The 20889-nt window shown below is 45.2% G+C and overlaps 1 protein-coding gene and 1 non-coding gene across 2 annotated transcripts; one reads left to right on the top strand and one right to left on the bottom strand.

Annotated features, from left to right (window-relative positions):
• Positions 1–7180: 7180 nt before the first annotated feature.
• On the top strand, positions 7181–10113 carry LOC115154841 (endosialin-like). Its single transcript, XM_029701488.1, has one exon. The coding sequence runs from the start codon at positions 7376–7378 to the stop codon at positions 9452–9454; it is 2079 nt and encodes a 692-aa protein (XP_029557348.1). The 5' UTR covers positions 7181–7375; the 3' UTR covers positions 9455–10113.
• Positions 10114–18759: 8646 nt separating this feature from the next.
• Positions 18760–18841, bottom strand: trnas-gcu (transfer RNA serine (anticodon GCU)). Its single transcript has one exon. It is a non-coding gene; the product is annotated as a tRNA-Ser (tRNA).
• Positions 18842–20889: the final 2048 nt, after the last annotated feature.

The following is a 20889-nucleotide window of genomic DNA, read 5'->3' as shown; positions in this document are numbered from 1 at the left end:
TTAAGTAGCTTGTTTTTCACTTGGGGGTTATGGGATATTGTTTATGTATAGTTGCATTGTAGTCACGGTTCGTCTATTCTTTATTTGTTTTGTATTTGCATTGCGTTTCACTTTGTAATAAATTATGTGGAACGCTACTCACGCTGCGCCTTGGTCCGATCATTCTAATGAACGTGACAGAATATCCCATCTAACCAGGAGTGGGGGACATGCTGGACTTGAGGTGGAGATATTGGATGGGAAGGGATCCTGGACTTGGGAGGAAATCCAGGCAGGACAGGATCGCCTTCCATGGTGGGAGACGCAAGCGGTGAAGGAAGGACAGCGACGACGACAGGGTTCGCGGCCACGACACAAGCCCAAGAAGCAACCCCAATATATTTTTGGGGCGGGGCACATGGGTTGGTCGGCGAGTCGGAGAGCAAAGGGGCCTATTGGGGTGAGTCAGAGTCCGTTGAGGAGATATTGGATAAATTGGAGGAGAGTGAACGGAGGGGAGATTTAGAGATGTTTGAGGAATTGTTGGATAAATTGGAGGAGAGTGAAGAGAGAGCTGTTGGTTTGGCGTAGTATGCACGGCATTCACCCTGAGGAGCGTGTTAGTCGTCCAATGCCACCTGTGTCAGCTCCCCGTACTCGTCCTGAGAAGTGTGTTAAAGTTCTGGTACAATTGAGGTCGGCTATACACACCAGGTCTCCAGTGCACCTTCACAGCCCAGTACGTCCTGTGTCACCTCCTCGCACTATCCCTGAGGTACGTGTCACTAGTCCGGTGCCACCTGTACCGGTCCCACGCATCAGGCCTCCAGTGTGCCTCCCCAGTCTAGTACGTCCTGTGCCTGCTCCTCACACTCTCCCTGAAGTGCGTGTCACCAGTCTGGTGCCACTTGTCCCGGCTCCACGCACTAGGCCTCCAGTGCGCCTGCCCAGTCCGGCGACGGTCCACGGTCCGGAACCTCCGACGACGGTCCACGGTCCGGAACCTCCTGAGAAGGCCCACGGTCCGGAGCCTCCTGAGAGGGCCCACGGTCCGGAGCCTCCTGAGAGGGTCCACGGTCCGGAGCCTCCTGAGAGGGCACACGGTCCGGAGCCTCCTGAGAGGGCCCACGGTCCGGAGCCTCCTGAGAGGGCCCACGGTCCGGAGCCTCTAGCGACGGTCCCCGGTCCGGAGCCTCCAGCGACGGTCCCCGGTCCGGAGCCTCCAGCGACGGTCCCCGGTCCGGAGCCTCCAGCGACGGTCCCCGGTCCGGAGCCTCCAGCGACGGTCGACGGCCCGGAGCCTCCAGCGACGGTCGGCGGCCCAGAGCCTCGGCGGCCCAGAGCCTCCACTGATGCTGGCGGGTTCGCAGGATGAGAGGGTTCTTCGTCCTGCACCAGAGCCGCCTCCTATGATGGCGGGTTCGCAGGATGAGAGGGTTCTTCGTCCCACACCAGAACTGCCTCCGATGCGGGAGGATCCGCAGGATGAGAAGGTTCTTCGTCCTGCACCAGAGCCGCCACCGACACTAGACACCCCCCCAATCCTCCCTTGTTTTTTGTTGTTTCAGGTTTTGCAGTCGGAGTCCGCACCTTTGGGGAGGGGGGTACTGTCACGTCCTGACCATAGAAAGCTTTTATTTTCTGTGGTAGAGTAGGTCAGGGCGTGACATGGGGTTTTCTAGTTGTTATTTTCTATGTGGGGTTCTAGTTGAGTTTTTCTATGTTTGGTAATCGTTGTCTTTAATTGGGGATCATACTTAAGTAGCTTGTTTTTCACTTGGGGGTTATGGGACATTGTTTATCACGGTTCGTCTATTCTTTATTTTTTTTGTATTTGCATTGCGTTTCACTTTGTAATAAATTATTTGGAACGCTACTCACGCTGCGCCTTGGTCCGATCATTCTAATGAACGTGACAGTTTACAGAAGAAGCAAATGAAGGTAAATGAAAGAATGGAATTAAATGGAATGATAATGTAGGCTAAACCAACTGAAGGGAACTAACAGTAAATTGGAAGTTGAATATGTGTGTTTATTAGGCCTACTGATATGTGTAGTTATTGGTCTATACTGATACTGGCTAATATTTAACATGTTAGAAATAGGAACAAGAGAACGTCAGGATAGCCTGCAAATTAAAAGGCCTTACAATTTAAATGATGCATAATGGCCCAGCATTTCAGAAACTTTACTGTGGGAAAGTTGATATGTTGATACACTACCATTCAAAAGTTTGGGGTCACTTAGAAATGTCTTTGTTTTTGAAAGAAAGGCACATGTTTTGTCCATTTAAAATAACATCAAATTGATCAGAAATACAGTGCAGACATTGTTAATGTTGTAAATGACTATTGTAGCTGGAAACGGCAGATTTTTAATGGAATATCTACCTAGGCGTACAGAGGCCCATTATCAGCAACCATCACTCCTGTGTTCCAATGGCACTTTGTGTTAGCTAATCCAAGTTTATCATTTTAAAAGGCTAATTGATCATTAGAAAACCCTTTTGCAATTATGTTAGCACAGCTGAAAACTGTTGATCTGATTAAAGAAGCAATAAAACTGGCATTCTTTAGACTAGTTGAGTGTCTGGAGCATGAGCATTTGTGGGTTCGATTACAGGCTCAAAATGGCCAGAAACAAATAACTTTAGTCTGAAACTCGTCAGTCTATTCTTGTTCTGAGAAATGAAGGCTATTCCATGCGAGAAATTGCCAAGAAACTGAAGATCTCATATAACGCTGTGTACTACTCCCTTCACAGAACAGCGGAAACTGGCTCTAACCAGAATAGAAAGAGAAGTGGGCCCCGGTGCACAACTGAGCAAGTGGTCAAGTGCGTTAGGGTGTCTAGTTTGAGAAACAGACGCCTCACAAGTCCTCAACTGGCAGCTTCATTAAATAGTACCCGCAAAACACCAGTCTCAACATCAACAGTAAAGAGGCGACTCCGGGATGCTGGCCTACTAGGCAGAGTTCCTATGTCCAGTGTCTGTGTTCTTTTGCCCATCTTAATCTTTTCTTTTTATTGGCCAGTCTGAGATATAGCTTTTTCTTTGCAGCTCTGCCTAGAAGGCCAGCTTCCCGGAGTCGCCTCTTCACTGTTGACGTTGTTTAGCTCTTTTCCAGTTGTAAATTACATTGCATGGAGAATGGTATTATTTCTGTAGAAAAAAATTATCTGTAAATGCATTTTCCACTTGGAACTGGTAGGTTCGCTAGATGTTATTCATGGTTTCCTCGTGGGTAAAGGTAGTGGAATTATTAGGGAATTAAATCAAGATTAGAATACGGAGTCTGTGTTGACACAACTCCGCCTCACCTTCATATATTCAATCTCCATCCCGAATGAATAGCAGGTGAATAGCATGCTATCCTCATGCTTAAGTTTAAGATCAGAATCCACATAGAGAGAAACGTGCATAAAAAATGTCATTACGGGGCCTCCCGAGTGGTACAGCGGGCTGAGGCACTGAATCGCAGTGCTAGAGGCGTCACTACAGACCCGGGTTTAATCCCGAGCTGTATCACAACCGGCCGTGATCGGGAGTCCCATAGGGCAGCGCACAATTGGCCCAGCGTTGTCCGGGTTAGGGGAGGGTTTGGCCAGGGGGGGGGCTTTACTTGGCTCATTGAGCTCTAGTGACTCATTGTGGCGGGCCCGGCGCCTGCAGGCTGACCTCGGTCGTCAGTTGAATGGTGTTTCCTCCGACACATTGGTGTGGCTGGCTTCTGGGTTAAGCAGGCGTGTGTTAAGAAGCGCGGTTTGGCGGGTCATGTTTCGGAGGACGCATTGCTCAACCTTTGCCTCCTGAGCCCATTGGGGAGTTGCAGCGATGAGACAAGATCGAAATTGGGGAGAATAAAAGGGGTAAAATACAAAAAAATACATTGAATTACGTTCCATTTAAGAGCGCTTAACTCAGGTCGGAATCCACCCTTTAACAAACAAGATAATCTAGTGCCTTTATCAGAGTCAACACACCTAGATTTTTGCTTTAAAAATTCAAAATCTTCTCTCGCCTGGTGAATATTAGGAGATTGTAAGGACCGACGCCGGAGATGAGAAGCAGGTACGGGGAGTTGAAAATGTAATGTAGGGCAGACATGGAACAGGACAAGAACGGCGTCAAAACCAGGTAACAAATGACATACGAACATTAATGCAGCAGCGGTGAACAGAGCTGGGGAACTGACAAATATAGGGGAGGTAATAAAACAGGTGATAGAGTCCAGGTGAGTCCAATAAATCGCTGATGCGCGTGACGAGGGAAGGCAGGTGTGCGTAATGATGGTGGCAGGAGTGCGTAATACAGGGCAGCCTGGCACCCTCAAGCGCCAGGTGGGAAGAGCGGGAGCAGGCGTGACAGTACCCCCCACTCTAGGGGCACCACCCGGCGTCCCACCTGGGCAAGCCTGATGGGCTAGCCGAGGCACGGACGCTGGACAAGCCGGCTGGGCGTAAAATCCCGACGAACCGGCAGAGGCGTTGGAGTCTGGCGAGCCGGCTGAGGCATAGGAGCCTGACAGTCCGGCTGAGGCGTGAAAGCCTGTCGATCCCGCTGAGGCGTGGAAGACCGATGACCCGGCTGAGGCGTAGCAGCCTGACGAGCCAGCTGGGCGTAAAAACCTGACAATCCGGCTGAGGCCTGACGCGGGATGTACGCCTCCCGAGCCAACCGGGGCAAGGAAACCTCTCGAGCCAGCTAGGGCGTGGGAGCCCGACGAGCTGGGTTAGGCACCCCTTGTTCCATCGGCGGCGGGCCCCGGACCCGACGTCACCACCAACCAGAAAGCCAGCACTCCCCGATGCTTTGTTTGCTGGCTGCTGCATTCTGTAAGGACCGACGCCGGAGATGAGAAGCAGGTACGGGGAGTTGAACATTTAATGTAGGTCAGACATGGAACAGGACAAGAACAGCGTCAGAACCAGGTAACAAATGGCATACGAACATTAATGTAGCAGCGGGGAACAGATCTGGGGAACTGACAAATATAGGGGAGGTAATAAACAGGTGGTAGAGTCCAGGTGAGTCCAATAAATCGCTGATGCGCGTGACGAGGGAAGGCAGGTGTGCGTAATGATGGTGGCAGGAGTGCGTAATGCAGGGCAGCCTGGCGCCCTCGAGTGCCAGGGGGGAAGAGCGGGAGCAGGCGTGACAGAGATGAGCGATAAAATTGTAAATGCTCCTCTTTGCTCCATGGAAAAATGTGTAGAATTGCAGGAAATTAGTAAAACAGCTAGCTACATTTTCTCTTTGCCCCATGACAAAATGTGTAAAATTGCAGGAAGTTAGCTGCTTTTTTTGGCCCACCCAAATTTTTGCTGGTACTGAATCACTGGTATTACATAACAGATGTTGCTGACGTTGTGAAATTGTGTAGCATAACTTCAATGTGAACTGCACTCCAAGTTTCAAACTATGCAAAGATAGATTATTCAGTGTTGCCAAATCAGTGAAAGAAACCATTCTATTAGTCAAGTTAACAGAAGTTATTTATTTAGTTATGATTCAGTTTTTATAAATGAGTTATTTCGTTTTTTAGGTCATGTGTTCATCAACACCAGGTAGGGGAAGCTCAAACTGCAGAATGCATGGCTTTGACAAAAAAATTATTAAGAGGTGAAATTGTAAAAAATGTTTTTAAAAAAAGGAGAAGGAAAAAGCGAGATTAAAGGGATTCCATGTTAGATAAGATCTGCAGAGTTGGCCTGCAGGAAGTGATCTCATACAGTTCTAGAGTTCTATTTGTTTGCATTAACACTCCAGCCAGTGGAGCAGGCCAATCTGATACACATCTGAAACTTCTTGATCAGATTCTCTTACATAATACAGTATACATATACATAGAGGAGCAGACCTACGTGTTGTTTCCCACCACTGTGTCAAATGATAAGGGCAAGGGCTAACCTGACCATCCCATTGGTCATTCCAAAAATGAAGATGAATCGATGACAAAAAAAATCTGTGGACTACCTGAAGGTAATGTACCTGAAATAACCTACAATACAAATTTATCCAGATATCAACAGCAGGAAGACTCATTCCTCTATATTTGTAGCACTCTAAGCCCTCAGCATGGTACTGTATCTAGCCTACTAGCATTATGGAAAACACGATCAGGTAGCCATCTGGAAGGATATTATCCTGAACCAAAATTGTTTGACTTGGAAAAGACCAGTGAGATATTGGACTGTTTGAAATATACTGTATTTTGCCCCGGGGATGGCCCAAAAAAGCAAGCCAGGCTACCTGCCGTGAGAGTGATGCAGTAGTGGGCCCCAAAGTATCAAAAACAAAAGGTATACTTAATTTACCCACTATTATACTTAATTTACCCACTATAATAGAATAGATTCAGAGAACAATATCAGCCATTGCTTGAACTGTGACTGTTGGAGTTCCTACTTGTATTGAGAAAGACGCAATTAACTTCCTTGCTTTTTTTCATCTTGACCCTAAAAGGCCCTGCACACGAAAAAATGTATTTGTCTGCATACTTTTCCATTTCCCTCAGATTTTGTAAACCTGCGTAGTCGCACATCTTGGTCCAATCATCTAACACTCTACCAATGTCATAATGAATTTTGTCCCTCCTGTCTTTTCACATTTTCAGGCGCCGTGTGCCGAGGATGAACTGTGTGCCGAGGATGAACTGTATTCATATATAATGAATAAATCCAGCCACATATAAACTCTCTAAACGTCACAGACAACAGACCTTTAAAAGACCAGATGTTTACAAGAAGCTGGACATGGAATTCAGTACCCGTGATGGAGTGTCTCACGGTTGAATATACATCAGAAACAGAATGGAGAAAAAAATGTCTAAATGACTAGACTATAGGAAAGATCAGTCCCTAGGACAAAAACAAGGATTTATCTGAGTCGCCACTCTTCATCTGTCTGAGAAACTGGGAAAATGAAACGGTTTCCATTATTGTGGGTGGAGCTGAAGTGGTTGATGTGGTGGGGGTGGTTGGTAGCAGGGTTACGAGAAATTCCATTAAAGTTATGAAAACCATATGGCACAAGGGAAAACCACCATCCAGCACAGCAGCCCCCCTTCTCCCTCCACACACTCAGTCATTACCCGCCCCCTCTTCCAAAAACATACAATCCTTTTTCCTTTACGTACCCTCCTTCTTTCTTTCTTCCCTCCCTCCCTCCCCCCTCTTTTCTTTCTCCTGCAGATCAGTCAGAATGCTGCTACCAAGGCAGAGGTAGACAAGCAGGGAGCTCAGGAGAAGGCCTCTGACTAAATAACTCTGACTAATAACACAAGTGTTTTGTTCGGGAGAAGTGGTCGAACATTGAAACAAAGCTGAAATAACATTTTTTATTTTTTTTACTTGGAGAGAGGTGTAGGGAGGTGGAAAAAAGACAGTGGTACAGATGGGGATGATGATCTGTGCCTTGCGCTCCCTTGCTCTTCTGTTGGCCTGCTGGCTTCCCTGGACTCTGGGACAAGAGCTGCAGGAGCAAGATGCTCTCTGTACTGCAGATGGCTGCTACGCCATCTATTTCCAACGCAAGACCTTTCGGGAATCGGCAAGGTTCTGCAAGGACAAAGGTGGTTCCCTGGCAACCCTAAAGAGTTCTGAGGAGGTGGCTGTGGTCCATGAGCTCCTGTCGTCTGTGGAGCAACGAGGACCACGGGCCAGGGTCAGACTGTGGATAGGGCTCCATCGGCAGCCCAGGCAGTGCTCTGCCACACGCCCACTCAGGGGATTCCAATGGATCACCGGTGAACAGGACACGCAGTACACCAACTGGCTGAGGGCGGACTCACCTAGTACCTGTGCCGCGCCCCGCTGTGTCGTCATGAGTGTCAACACTGCTGCTGACACCCGGGAGCAGCACGACAACTTCAAGTGGCTGGATGGCTCCTGCTCGCTGACTGTGGATGGATTCATGTGTCACTACACCTACCGGGGGATGTGCCCTTCTCTGAAGAGTGAGGGAGGCGGACCTGCTCTGTATACCACCCCTTTCAGCCTGCTCAGCACCATCCTCACTCACATCCCCTTTGGCTCAGTGGCCACCCTTCACTGCCCAGATAATGAAGACAGCTTAGGAGACCAGTCTGTTCTTTGCATGCTGAGGGAAGACGGGATTGTGGGCTGGTCAAAGGATTCCCCCCTCTGCTCTGACGGCCTCCAGGACTGGTGTGAAGAAGAAAATGGTGGATGTGAACATTTCTGTCAGAATGCTGACACACACTATTACTGTGAGTGTTCTGACGGCTTCACACTGGCAGAGGACCGCCAGACGTGCCAGCCGAACCATTCCTGTGCCACGGCCAACTGTGAGTTTGACTGTGAGGAGACCGCTAAGGGATTCCGCTGCAAATGTCCAAATGGATACCTGCTGGCACCTGATGGACGCAACTGCCTGGATGTGGATGAGTGTCTCCAGGTCCCCTGCCGTCATATATGTGTCAATGCTCCTGGGACATTCGAGTGCCACTGTAACCAGGGCTATGAGCCCGATGAAGATGGCGAGTGTGTGGATGTTGACGAATGCCACGATTCCAGTCGCTGTGAACACAGATGTGAGAACACACCTGGTTCCTTTGCCTGCCACTGCCGCCAAGGCTACACTGAGCTGCCCGACGATCCAGGCTTATGCCAGGACGTGGATGAGTGCCAGACCTCCACCAGCTGCCACCAGAAGTGTCTCAACTATATGGGTGGATTTGAGTGCTATTGTGAGGCAGGGTACGAGCTGCAGTCGGACCAGTATTCCTGCATGGCTATTCCAGAAGGTGATGACGAGTATTCATCAACAACCACCTCGTCCTACCAAACCTGGGTTACAGACCAAAACTGGGTTACAGACATCACACGTTTGGAGTGGCTGACAGAGCAGACAGTCCTTGAGAGGCTTCCGACTGACCTGGGCTGGTTTACAGAGGCCCCGCAGGAGGAGAAAACATCTACACCGGTTCCTCGCAGGCCGTTGGATGGCCATAACTCACACTGGGGTGTTCTCGCACGGAGAAAGCCCGCTCGGAACACTGTCCCACCCTCACCCAGCTCCTCCTCGCAGGAAGATGATGACACTCAAAGCCAAGCGAGTGATCCCTCAGTGGTGTCCAGGGTTAGTGACAGCCACCGCCCAGCAGTCCAGAATGACAAGGGAGCTGGGAGAGTGGTAAAAACCCCAGACATTGACTCTGATGCTAAGGCCACCACCACCACCACCACACTCAGAGTCCCACCTCCAGCCCAAACAGTGTTTGCCTCAGGGGCCCAGGGGCCTGAGAGTAAAGGCAAAAGGAAGCATGACAAGAGCTGGCTACTAGTAGCACTCCTGGTGCCGCTGTGTGTTTTCATTGTGGTGATGCTGGCTCTAGGCATTGTGTACTGCACCAGCTGTGCTGTAGAACAAAACAAGAGCATCACTGAATGTTACCGCTGGATCATCACCTCCAAGTCAGAGGGGGAAAACAAGGCGAAATCTCGTGCTTGACCATTAGAGGTGATACTGTCTTTTTAGTGAATAGTTGTGAAAGAGGGGGGTGAACCAGGGACAGGGTTGAATAAAGGACACTGACAGGATCCAGACCACCCACCTGACGGCCTCTGCCGCCACCACTGTGAAACTGGACCCCTACAACACTCCTGTGGAACATCCTAGCGTCTCTGAAGTCCATGTAGGAAGAATGCTTATTTTGGTGCTTCAAAAATCATGACCACGTTTAAATGAAGTGGTGTTTTTTTTCTTTCGCCGACGTTGTAATGAGGACAGGGGATACGACGTTGTCGAGAGGAAGTGGCGGTTCCTATTTCACTGCTGGTGCTTTTTTTGCCCACCATCTGAAAATCTCTTAAGCGATTGTTAATTCAACAGGTGCTAAAGTTAACAGCGTTATGTACTGTAGACCTCGTTGTTGAGGTCGCTCATAATAAACAGAATAAACTTCAGAGTACTAATTTAAGAAACCCAGATGAGAAACAATCCCGTCACATGAATTGTGTGGAGGTGAAAAGAAACGCTCCAATTATGTAATATTTGGATATGTTGCAGTTTGTAATGTTTACCCACGTGTGTTAGTCAGGCCTAATGGAATTGTGTCCTTCTAGATGCACTGAATATGCATTGGATTTGAATAAAATCAATAAACCATTGCTGTTTTGTCTGATTGATATATCTCATACCGGGAAATTATTAGGAATATTGTGTAACTTAGACTATCCCAACAGCAAGAGAAATTCCTCATTTTAGCTGCCTCTTTTGCCTTTTATTGGGAAACAGCGCCCCCAGGCGGTAGGGCCTAGGCCTGTATTTGTAAATGATCATAGCAGATTTACAACTGTATCCCTTTCACTAACCAAAAATGTGGGGTTCTCTTCTCCTTAAGTTAAGACTCTATCTATTAGGTCAGAACACATCACAATCATCAGGACTTTTACTCAGCCTATAATAAGTGATCGTGCTATAATTGCTTATCATATCCATATACTTATTTTTCCTAATTTTGGTAACACTTCCTATGACTACCCTCGTTATAATGCATTAGGATATTTTATAATTGTTTATGATATGCATGCATTAGAGAGTAGGGGTAAGACTCTGATTCTTCACTTTAAAAGTATTCCAAACAAAAAACATTGATTGCTAAGTTAAACAAACCACACGAGGACTACTTTTAACAATTTCCACAGGGATTTAAAAAAAACACACACATTTCCTCGAGGAACAGCGCAGATGTAAAGTTTTGGTAACAGAACGGTGGTAAAATCTCCCTCAGGTTTTTGAGACCCAGTTGATCAAAATCTCTGTTAAACATATACTTCGAATTAAGATTCAAAGATGTCTGCAGAAAGAATTGGGTGTCAGCTATGATATGACACCTTGAGTTTGAAAAAAATCTATTTTAGTTATTGAACTACAATAAGGGAAGTGGATTAACACCAGGTAACAGAATGACGGTAACACAATGACATCATGGGTCCCTGATCTGTAGTATACAGAAATGCATAGCCTAATTATGAATGTCATTTTGTTCATGGTGATGTGTCCTGAATAGGTAAACTAAGGTATAAAAGTGTATTGTCCTCCTTTGCATGTTTGTGTATTATTCTACTACACACTGGCTATTATTCTAATGTGCTCCGCCCCCAAACAAGACCAAATTTGATTGGGCCTGAACCAAATGTGTACCAATCATAGACATCTATGTTTCACAAGTTAGTTGGGACATCACAGTACAGCGCAGTAGAGTACAGTTGAGTAAAGTAGAGTATAGTTCAGTACAGTACAGTTAAGTACAGTAGAGTACAACAGAGTATAGTTCAGTAAAATATATGTTACTGTATACTGTACTCTACTCTAGTGTGCTCTACTGTACTAAACTCTACTGTACAGTACAGTACGGTACTTTATTGTACTGACCTATACTCTACTCTAATTGTCTTTACTGTGTACTGCACTCTACGGTACTGTACTGTAATGTGCTGTCCAAACCAAATGGTTGAAGCAGGCGTTTATGATTGGTTCAGAATTGGACTGATTACATTTGAAATATTTTTCAACGACCATGGATATCCGGTGTTGGTCAGTGCTCAGTGGGTGAAAGGGCAGTTACATTAAATGGACACACGACAGAAAGAGAAAGAACATACTGAACATAACAGTAGGCCAGTGGAGGGAGGACAGTAGTACTGAACATAACAGTCAGTGGAAGGAAGGACAGTAGTACTGAACATAACAGTAGGCCAGTGGAGGGAGGACAGTAGTACTGAACATAACAGTAGGCCAGTGGAGGGAGGACAGTAGTACTGAACATAACAGTAGACCAGTGGAGGGAGGACAGTAGTACTGAACATAACAGTAGGCCAGTGGAGGGAGGACAGTAGTACTGAACATAACAGTAGGCCAGTGGAGGGAGGACAGTAGTACTGAACATAACAGTAGGCCAGTGGAGGGAGGACAGTAGTACTGAACATAACAGTAGGCCAGTGGAGGGAGGACAGTAGTACTGAACATAACAGTAGGCAGTGGAGGGAGGACAGTAGTACTGAACATAACAGTAGGTCAGTGGAGGGAGGACAGTAGTACTGAACATAACAGTAGGTCAGTGGAGGGAGGACAGTAGTACTGAACATAACAGTAGACCAGTGGAGGGAGGACAGTAGTACTGAACATAACAGTAGGCCAGTGGAGGGAGGACAGTAGTACTGAACATAACAGTAGGCCAGTGGAGGGAGGACAGTAGTACTGAACATAACAGTAGGCCAGTGGAGGGAGGACAGTAGTACTGAACATAACAGTAGACTAGTGGAGGGAGGACAGTAGTACTGAACATAACAGTAGGCCAGTGGAGGGAGGACAGTAGTACTGAACGTAACAGTAGTCCAGTGGAGGGAGGACAGTAGTACTGAACATAACAGTAGGCCAGTGGAGGGAGGACAGTAGTACTGAACATAACAGTAGGCCAGTGGAGGGAGGACAGTAGTACTGAACATAACAGTAGGCCAGTGGAGGGAGGACAGTAGTACTGAACATAACAGTAGACCAGTGGAGGGAGGACAGTAGTACTGAACATAACAGTAGGCCAGTGGAGGGAGGACAGTAGTACTGAACATAACAGTAGGCCAGTGGAGGGAGGACAGTAGTACTGAACATAACAGTAGGCCAGTGGAGGGAGGACAGTAGTACTGAACATAACAGTAGGCCAGTGGAGGGAGGACAGTAGTACTGAACATAACAGTAGGCCAGTGGAGGGAGGACAGTAGTACTGAACATAACAGTAGGCCAGTGGAGGGAGGACAGTAGTACTGAACATAACAGTAGGTCAGTGGAGGGAGGACAGTAGTACTGAACATAACAGTAGACCAGTGGAGGGAGGACAGTATTACTGAACATAACAGTAGGCCAGTGGAGGGAGGACAGTAGTACTGAACATAACAGTAGTCCAGTGGAGGGAGGACAGTAGTACTGAACATAACAGTATGTCAGTGGAGGGAGGACAGTAGTACTGAACATAACAGTAGGCCAGTGGAGGGAGGACAGTAGTACTGAACATAACAGTAGACCAGTGGAGGGAGGACAGTAGTACTGAACATAACAGTAGACCAGTGGAGGGAGGACAGTAGTACTGAACATAACAGTATGTCAGTGGAGGGAGGACAGTAGTACTGAACATAACAGTAGGCCAGTGGAGGGAGGACAGTAGTACTGAACATAACAGTAGGCCAGTGGAGGGAGGACAGTAGTACTGAACATAACAGTAGGCCAGTGGAGGGAGGACAGTAGTACTGAACATAACAGTAGGCCAGTGGAGGGAGGACAGTAGTACTGAACATAACAGTAGGCCAGTGGAGGGAGGACAGTAGTACTGAACATAACAGTAGGCCAGTGGAGGGAGGACAGTAGTACTGAACATAACAGTAGGCCAGTGGAGGGAGGACAGTAGTACTGAACATAACAGTAGGCCAGTGGAGGGAGGACAGTAGTACTGAACATAACAGTAGGCCAGTGGAGGGAGGACAGTAGTACTGAACATAACAGTAGGTCAGTGGAGGGAGAACAGTAGTACTGAACATAACAGTAGACCAGTGGAGGGAGGACAGTAGTACTGAACATAACAGTAGGCCAGTGGAGGGAGGACAGTAGTACTGAACATAACAGTAGGCCAGTGGAGGGAGGACAGTAGTACTGAACATAACAGTAGGTCAGTGGAGGGAGGACAGTAGTACTGAACATAACAGTAGGCCAGTGGAGGGAGGACAGTAGTACTGAACATAACAGTAGGTCAGTGGAGGGAGGACAGTAGTACTGAACATAACAGTAGGCCAGTGGAGGGAGGACAGTAGTACTGAACATAACAGTAGACCAGTGGAGGGAGGACAGTAGTACTGAACATAACAGTAGACCAGTGGAGGGAGGACAGTAGTACTGAACATAACAGTAGACCAGTGGAGGGAGGACAGTAGTACTGAACATAACAGTAGGTCAGTGGAGGGAGGACAGTAGTACTGAACATAACAGTAGTCCAGTGGAGGGAGGACAGTAGTACTGAACATAACAGTAGACCAGTGGAGGGAGGACAGTGGTACTGAACATAACAGTAGACCAGTGGAGGGAGGACAGTGGTACTGAACATAACAGTAGACCAGTGGAGGGAGGACAGTGGTACTGAACATAACAGTAGGCCAGTGGAGGGAGGACAGTAGTACTGAACATAACAGTAGACCAGTGGAGGGAGGACAGTAGTACTGAACATAACAGTAGTCCAGTGGAGGGAGGACAGTAGTACTGAACATAACAGTAGACCAGTGGAGGGAGGACAGTGGTACTGAACATAACAGTAGTCCAGTGGAGGGAGGACAGTAGTACTGAACATAACAGTAGACCAGTGGAGGGAGGACAGTGGTACTGAACATAACAGTAGGCCAGTGGAGGGAGGACAGTAGTACTGAACATAACAGTAGACCAGTGGAGGGAGGACAGTAGTACTGAACATAACAGTAGGTCAGTGGAGGGAGGACAGTAGTACTGAACATAACAGTAGGTCAGTGGAGGGAGGACAGTAGTACTGAACATAACAGTAGGTCAGTGGAGGGAGGACAGTAGTACTGAACATAACAGTAGACCAGTGGAGGGAGGACAGTGGTACTGAACATAACAGTAGGCCAGTGGAGGGAGGACAGTAGTACTGAACATAACAGTAGACCAGTGGAGGGAGGACAGTAGTACTGAACATAACAGTAGACCAGTGGAGGGAGGACAGTGGTACTGAACATAACAGTAGTCCAGTGGAGGGAGGACAGTAGTACTGAACATAACAGTAGACCAGTGGAGGGAGGACAGTGGTACTGAACATAACAGTAGGCCAGTGGAGGGAGGACAGTAGTACTGAACATAACAGTAGACCAGTGGAGGGAGGACAGTAGTACTGAACATAACAGTAGGCCAGTGGAGGGAGGACAGTAGTACTGAACATAACAGTAGGCCAGTGGAGGGAGGACAGTAGTACTGAACATAACAGTAGGCCAGTGGAGGGAGGACAGTAGTACTGAACATAACAGTAGGTCAGTGGAGGGAGGACAGTAGTACTGAACATAACAGTAGGTCAGTGGAGGGAGGACAGTAGTACTGAACATAACAGTAGGTCAGTGGAGGGAGGACAGTAGTACTGAACATAACAGTAGACCAGTGGAGGGAGGACAGTAGTACTGAACATAACAGTAGGTCAGTGGAGGGAGGACAGTAGTACTGAACATAACAGTAGGTCAGTGGAGGGAGGACAGTAGTACTGAACATAACAGTAGGCCAGTGGAGGGAGGACAGTAGTACTGAACATAACAGTCAGTGGAAGGAAGAACAGTAGCAGGTGACCTAACTGTGCTTTGTGACTACATTGATTTCCCATTGTAGCCAATTCAATTGCAGACAGTCTGTTACAGATTTTTTTGGTCATTCTGTTACCAATTTTGTAACAGAATGACGCATTTTAATCAATAAGTAACAAACAAAATTGTTAGCAGCAAAAACACTAGAACTTATTGATAGGCCTACCTTTACTTGTTACTACTGTGAACTTGCATTATCCTCCCTCCTCATGAGGGAGAGAAATTTGAAAATATCTTAAAGATATGTGGGTTTTTGGTAACAGAATGACAAGACACTAGTCAATGTTTATTAAACTTACAGAAGGCAAATCCTTTCTGCTAAACTAAACAGTGCTGTGTTGGAGACCACCTAAAGCGAGACCGATTCAAGACCAAGACCGGGAGGGGGAGAATGTGTCCAAGACCGAATCAAGGCCGAGACCAGAAAAATGTGAGTCCAATTCAAGTCCATGATTGTAATTCTGTCAAATTGCCACCATAAGAGTTCAAAATGTCCATTATTTCTGTGCTCATATTTCAGAAGAACGTATATATTCGTTAGACACTCAGAATGGTGACAAAATACATGCTGAGGGCAAATAGAGCCACTTTACAAATGATCACTAACCCAAAAACAGTGGGGAAGAATGAGGGACTTCTACGCCTTCAGAGAAGGGCTAAGGATTTATAAAATAATAATAAATATTATTATTATGCTATTCAATGATGTTCTGATTTAATCTCTTCTGTTTTTTTTAAAGGAAAGTGTTAACACTGAAGAGAAAAAAAGATCCAATCAGGATCCGGGAAGATCAATCTAGCGAACTAAGTCAGCTATTGGCTAGGCCTTCAGAAGCTAAATAGAAGGCATCTGCCCTGTATTAGAGCAACATTTTGGAGTGTCAGTGGAATCAACCAGTCACATTTTGACTTGTAATGGTTGGGACTGTTTTTAGAAAAAATGAATGGAAACTTTTGCCTTCTCTAAGGTCAACAGGTCACTGCACAATAGTGAGCAGTAGTTTTCCCCGGTCTAGCTAGCTATCTTTTGTTGTTTGCAGCGGCTGCAGCAGGTGTTATCGAAGAGGATGTTGTTGCTAATTTGTTAGCTTCGCCCCTTTTCAAGAATAACTTTCAACAACAAGTTAACCTTTTACTACATTGGGCTGAATTAGGGTCACACAGAGTGATTATTGGTAGTCTTAAACAAATCAACTTTGAAGCAAAAATATACACCTCACACACGGTTATGGGCTTAAAAAAAGAAGACAACTGTACTATGTCAGATATAGAGTTGAAATATATTACATTTTTTGTTTGCATCCCAATATCCCACTCTATATAGACGTCACAGAAGACTGAAATATAAAATATAACAAAACTGTCCAAACGAGTATAACATTGTTGATGCCCGTAGCATTGAATGCAAGGGAAGCCAGTGAGCATTTGGTCTCCCTTGATAAAAAAAAAAGTATATAATTATAGCCAATCATTGTTGAGCTAAACTGAATGAGCTCAACTGTGAATGGTCCTGGCGCACCAACAAAAAAAAGTGTCAAGGGAAGCCACTTTGGATTTGGCGTCTCGCCTATCAAATTGCATTGAGAGCATAATGTCATTGACAGAAACAACTTGAATTGTTGCATCTTGTTGTGTTGTTGTACTCTGGTGGCTAGCTAGCTAGCTAAAATTTCCTAAATTAGCCATGGATGGAGATAAGGATTTGGACTTGTGGTTTTACTTAATTCTCCGTACTGGCCAATGATTATAACAGTGATTCTGATCTAACCATAAATTCATACATTGTTGTGCTCTTGGCCTGAGAAGATGGAAGTTTAATATGTAGCTAGATCATCTAGTAGATGTAGAAGGCTAATGTTAACTAGCTAAAGTTGCCCATGAATGAAATTAGGCTCGCAAGCAAGCATTTTATACAGGTATCCTAGGACAACAAACAATAAAAGCATGTACTGTATGACATAGTGGTAGACAGTTTTGGCAACATGAAAGAAAGGAGGATGGCATTGGCATTTCTTTACAAGTAGGGTGAGTCAATATGTTTTTCTACTTGCTGGCATGCACACCCACACACACCCACACCCACACCCACACACACAGAAATCAGAACCATGGACAGCCACATCATATTTAGTTTATGTTGATTGGACTAAATTGTTTAATGGTATCTTTTTGTTGTCACTGTATTACACTAAGCATAGGTCAATTGATGATGTTGAAATGTTGAAGTTGAAACGATGCTGGAATAGTGGAGGCAGATCCTGTTTTCTTTGTAACTTGCGGCAACTCTCTGTGGATCTAAGTGAATAGTTGTGTAGTGGTCCGAAAATGTGGGAAACATTAACTTGCTTGACCATGCTGTGGGTCATGTAAGTCATGTAACTGTCTGTTACATGCCATATGCTTTGTGGACGTCACCGGACAGAGGTTGCTCTCTAGTTTTGTGATGAAACAAAGGTGTGGTTCAATTTATTCTTATTGTATTCGTATTGTCTCGGCCTTTAGTCATATGAACTAACAGGATTATAGAGCAAACAACGCAATTATCACAACACATAGGTTGTAATATGACTTTTTTTTACTGGCTTCCCCTGTGATTTTACCCACGGATCGCTACTTTACATGAGTGTTGGTATTACTGTTGCTGTCATTTCAGCATCGTGAACCTGTCACACGCTGAAGGCCTTGGTCCAAAAGGTTCGCCACTGCGCAAACATGTCTATAATCGATATAAAGACTGTTCAGGTATTAATGTTTCAGGAAGGAGTGTATATATTTGGCCTGGCGAAGCGGTTTTATGCGCTTAGTGAATGGAAGCTGATAATTATTAGTTATTTTTACTACGCTGTTCTCGGCTGGTCTCCAGGTGTAATTACGAGTCCTCGCTGTCCGAAACCGAGTTAAGACCGACACTGAGACAAGACCAAGAGATTCAAAATGTGGTATTGAGACCGGACTCGTACTACAACACTGAAACTAAATATGCATGTTGTTATTAGTTGGCAGGGGTCTTTTTTCTGGTAGATGTTTTCTAAAACCCCTTTTCCATCTGACAAGAAATCAAAGCCTTTGCTTATTCCGAACTTTTAGGATGAAAATGGTTGAACATTTTATATATTGGTTCAGATTTGGACTGACAAAATCACCCCAAAACATATGGAATTTTAGCTTTCATTTCACAATAAATATTATGTGCTCCTATCAACTTCACGTTAGTACTTATGGGGCTTTTTACATGGAAATGCAGCATGCCCAGTACTAGCCTAAATGACCAGGCTGTATAAAGCCTTCGCCTATGTCTTGCTTTTGTAATTCATTATGTAAATAAATGCTGTTATAATTCATATGTAAAGTACTTTTTGCAGACACTCGTAGATAAGAAACACCACCTCCAAAAGTAATGGTTGGAAAAACATTCGTCGACGAGGATGGGATTCGAACCCACGCGTGCAGAGCACAATGGATTAGCAGTCCATCGCCTTAACCACTCGGCCACCTCGTCAGTTAAAGCTATCGCGAAAAATATCAGTTTATATACATTGAATTGCTTCACTGTTTAACTTCTCGAATTATTTGCACCGGTTTACTAGCTACTGTAGTAAAGCTAATGTAGCTATAGACTTATACAACATGCTGAGGTGGAAAAGCAATCTCATCTCAGTCAGCTGCCAGTGTGCGGTGTGCCAGATAGGCGTCAGCGGAACATTTGACGGAAATAGCTAGCTGTCAGCAGTCTTTGCACAATAGAGCTATGGCAGTTTTTTAACTCACATTTATTGATTGAATGGTCACTGTACTGGAAGATAAAACGTTTCAATCTTTATCATTGTAATAACGTGCAGTATTTAATAGGCTGTACATCAAAGTGTGTTAGTTAAGTTGAGTCCATTACATTTGTAGTAAAATTCACAATGGGCCTAGTTTTGGAGAAGTAGACCTTACAGAAATATTGGCTCTATTTCTTCTTGCCTGGAAACCAGATGTTGAATTGGATTGAATTCTATGTCTGGCAGAAAATGTGTTTGTTTGAGTCAGGAAAGTTTCCTCTCACGACCTCTACAAGTCAGAATGTTGTCTATGAGATACCCTGAATGAGCCTTAAGCATAACAAATCCAATCCGTGTCATAAATGCAAAAGATTTGGTCATGTGGCAAGTATATATATGCCAATGGGAAGAGTATCGAATGCCAGCGGAGGTTATACACCATATATACAAAAGTATGTGGACACCCCTTCAAATGAGTGGATTCAGCTATTTCAGCCACACCCTTTGCTGACAGGTGTATAAAATGTAACACACCGCCATGCAATCTCCATAGACAAACATTTGGCAGTAGAATGGCCTTACTGAAGAGCTAAGTAACTTTCAAAGTAGCACCATCATAGGATGCCACCTTTCCAACAAGTCAGTTCGTCAAATGTCTGCCCGGCTAGAGCTGCCCTAATCAACTGTAAGTGCTGTTATTGTTTTTGGTATCATTTATTGCAATAGTCAAAAACTGTACAGCATAAGCAGAGAAGCAGTCTGAACATTTTTTGAGGGTCTCATGATTTCACACTCACCGCCGAGGTCTTGCAAGGAATCGTGTCGATGACTGTTCTTCCTTCACAGGCTCCTGAGCTTGTGTAGGGATGTGTTTTGGTTTGAACAGTGACTGAAGGAGTGGGATGGGTTTTGTTTGTTGAAGTGTCCAGTGACGTGTCCTTAAGTAAAAATACATGAAGGTACTACTTAAGTCGTTTTTTTGGGATAGCTTTACTATTTATATTTTTGACCACTTTATACTATTACTTCACTACATTCCTAAAGAAAAGTATGTACTTTTTACTCCATACATTTTCCCTGACACCCAAAAGTACTCGTTACAGGAAAATGGTCTAATTCACACACCTATCGAGAGAACATCCCTGGTCATCCCCACTGCCTCTGATCTGGTTGACGCACTAAACACATGCTTCGTTTGTAAATTATGTCTGAGTGTTGGAGCGTGTTCCTGGCTATCCGTAAATAAAAATAAAAAAATAAAATTGTGCCGTCTAGTTGGTAAGGAATTTTAAATTATTTATACTTTTGCTTTCGATACTTAAGTATATTTTAGCAATTACATTTACTTTTGATACTTAAGTATATTTAAAACCAAATACTTTTAAACCTTTACTCAAGTAGTATTTTCCTGGGTGACTTTCACTTGTCATTTTATATTTCCCATGTTGGATATTTTTTTCCTCGTTCAATACCCGGTCCAGTTGGTGGCGGTAATGCAGTATTGACATTGGATGCCAACCGCTTTTAAAGCCCACCGAAGAAGGAGAGTGAGCTCGCAATTTGACGTTCAGACGTGTCCACAAATATATCAAAGTTTGTAGCTATCAGGCTACCTAGTCATGTGAAATCGAGGCTTTCTGAAGCATTTTGGACCTTTCACCAAATTGTGCCAAAAAACGGTTCATAACGCAGAGCTTTAAACACAACGGACATTGGGGACATCTGCTGGTTAGCAATGAAAAGCAGCGGTTGATGTTCATCCAGAATTTGTTTCAACAATATA

Source organism: Salmo trutta, chromosome 19, assembly GCF_901001165.1.
Source record: "Salmo trutta chromosome 19, fSalTru1.1, whole genome shotgun sequence".
NCBI classification, from domain to species: domain Eukaryota; kingdom Metazoa; phylum Chordata; class Actinopteri; order Salmoniformes; family Salmonidae; genus Salmo; species Salmo trutta.
This window is presented reverse-complemented; position numbering and strand designations above follow the sequence as displayed.

What these genes read in the sequence shown, in the direction of transcription:
- LOC115154841 (XM_029701488.1), top strand. Translation starts at nt 7,376, where the DNA reads ATGGGGATGATGATCTGTGCCTTGCGCTCCCTTGCTCTTCTGTTGGCC.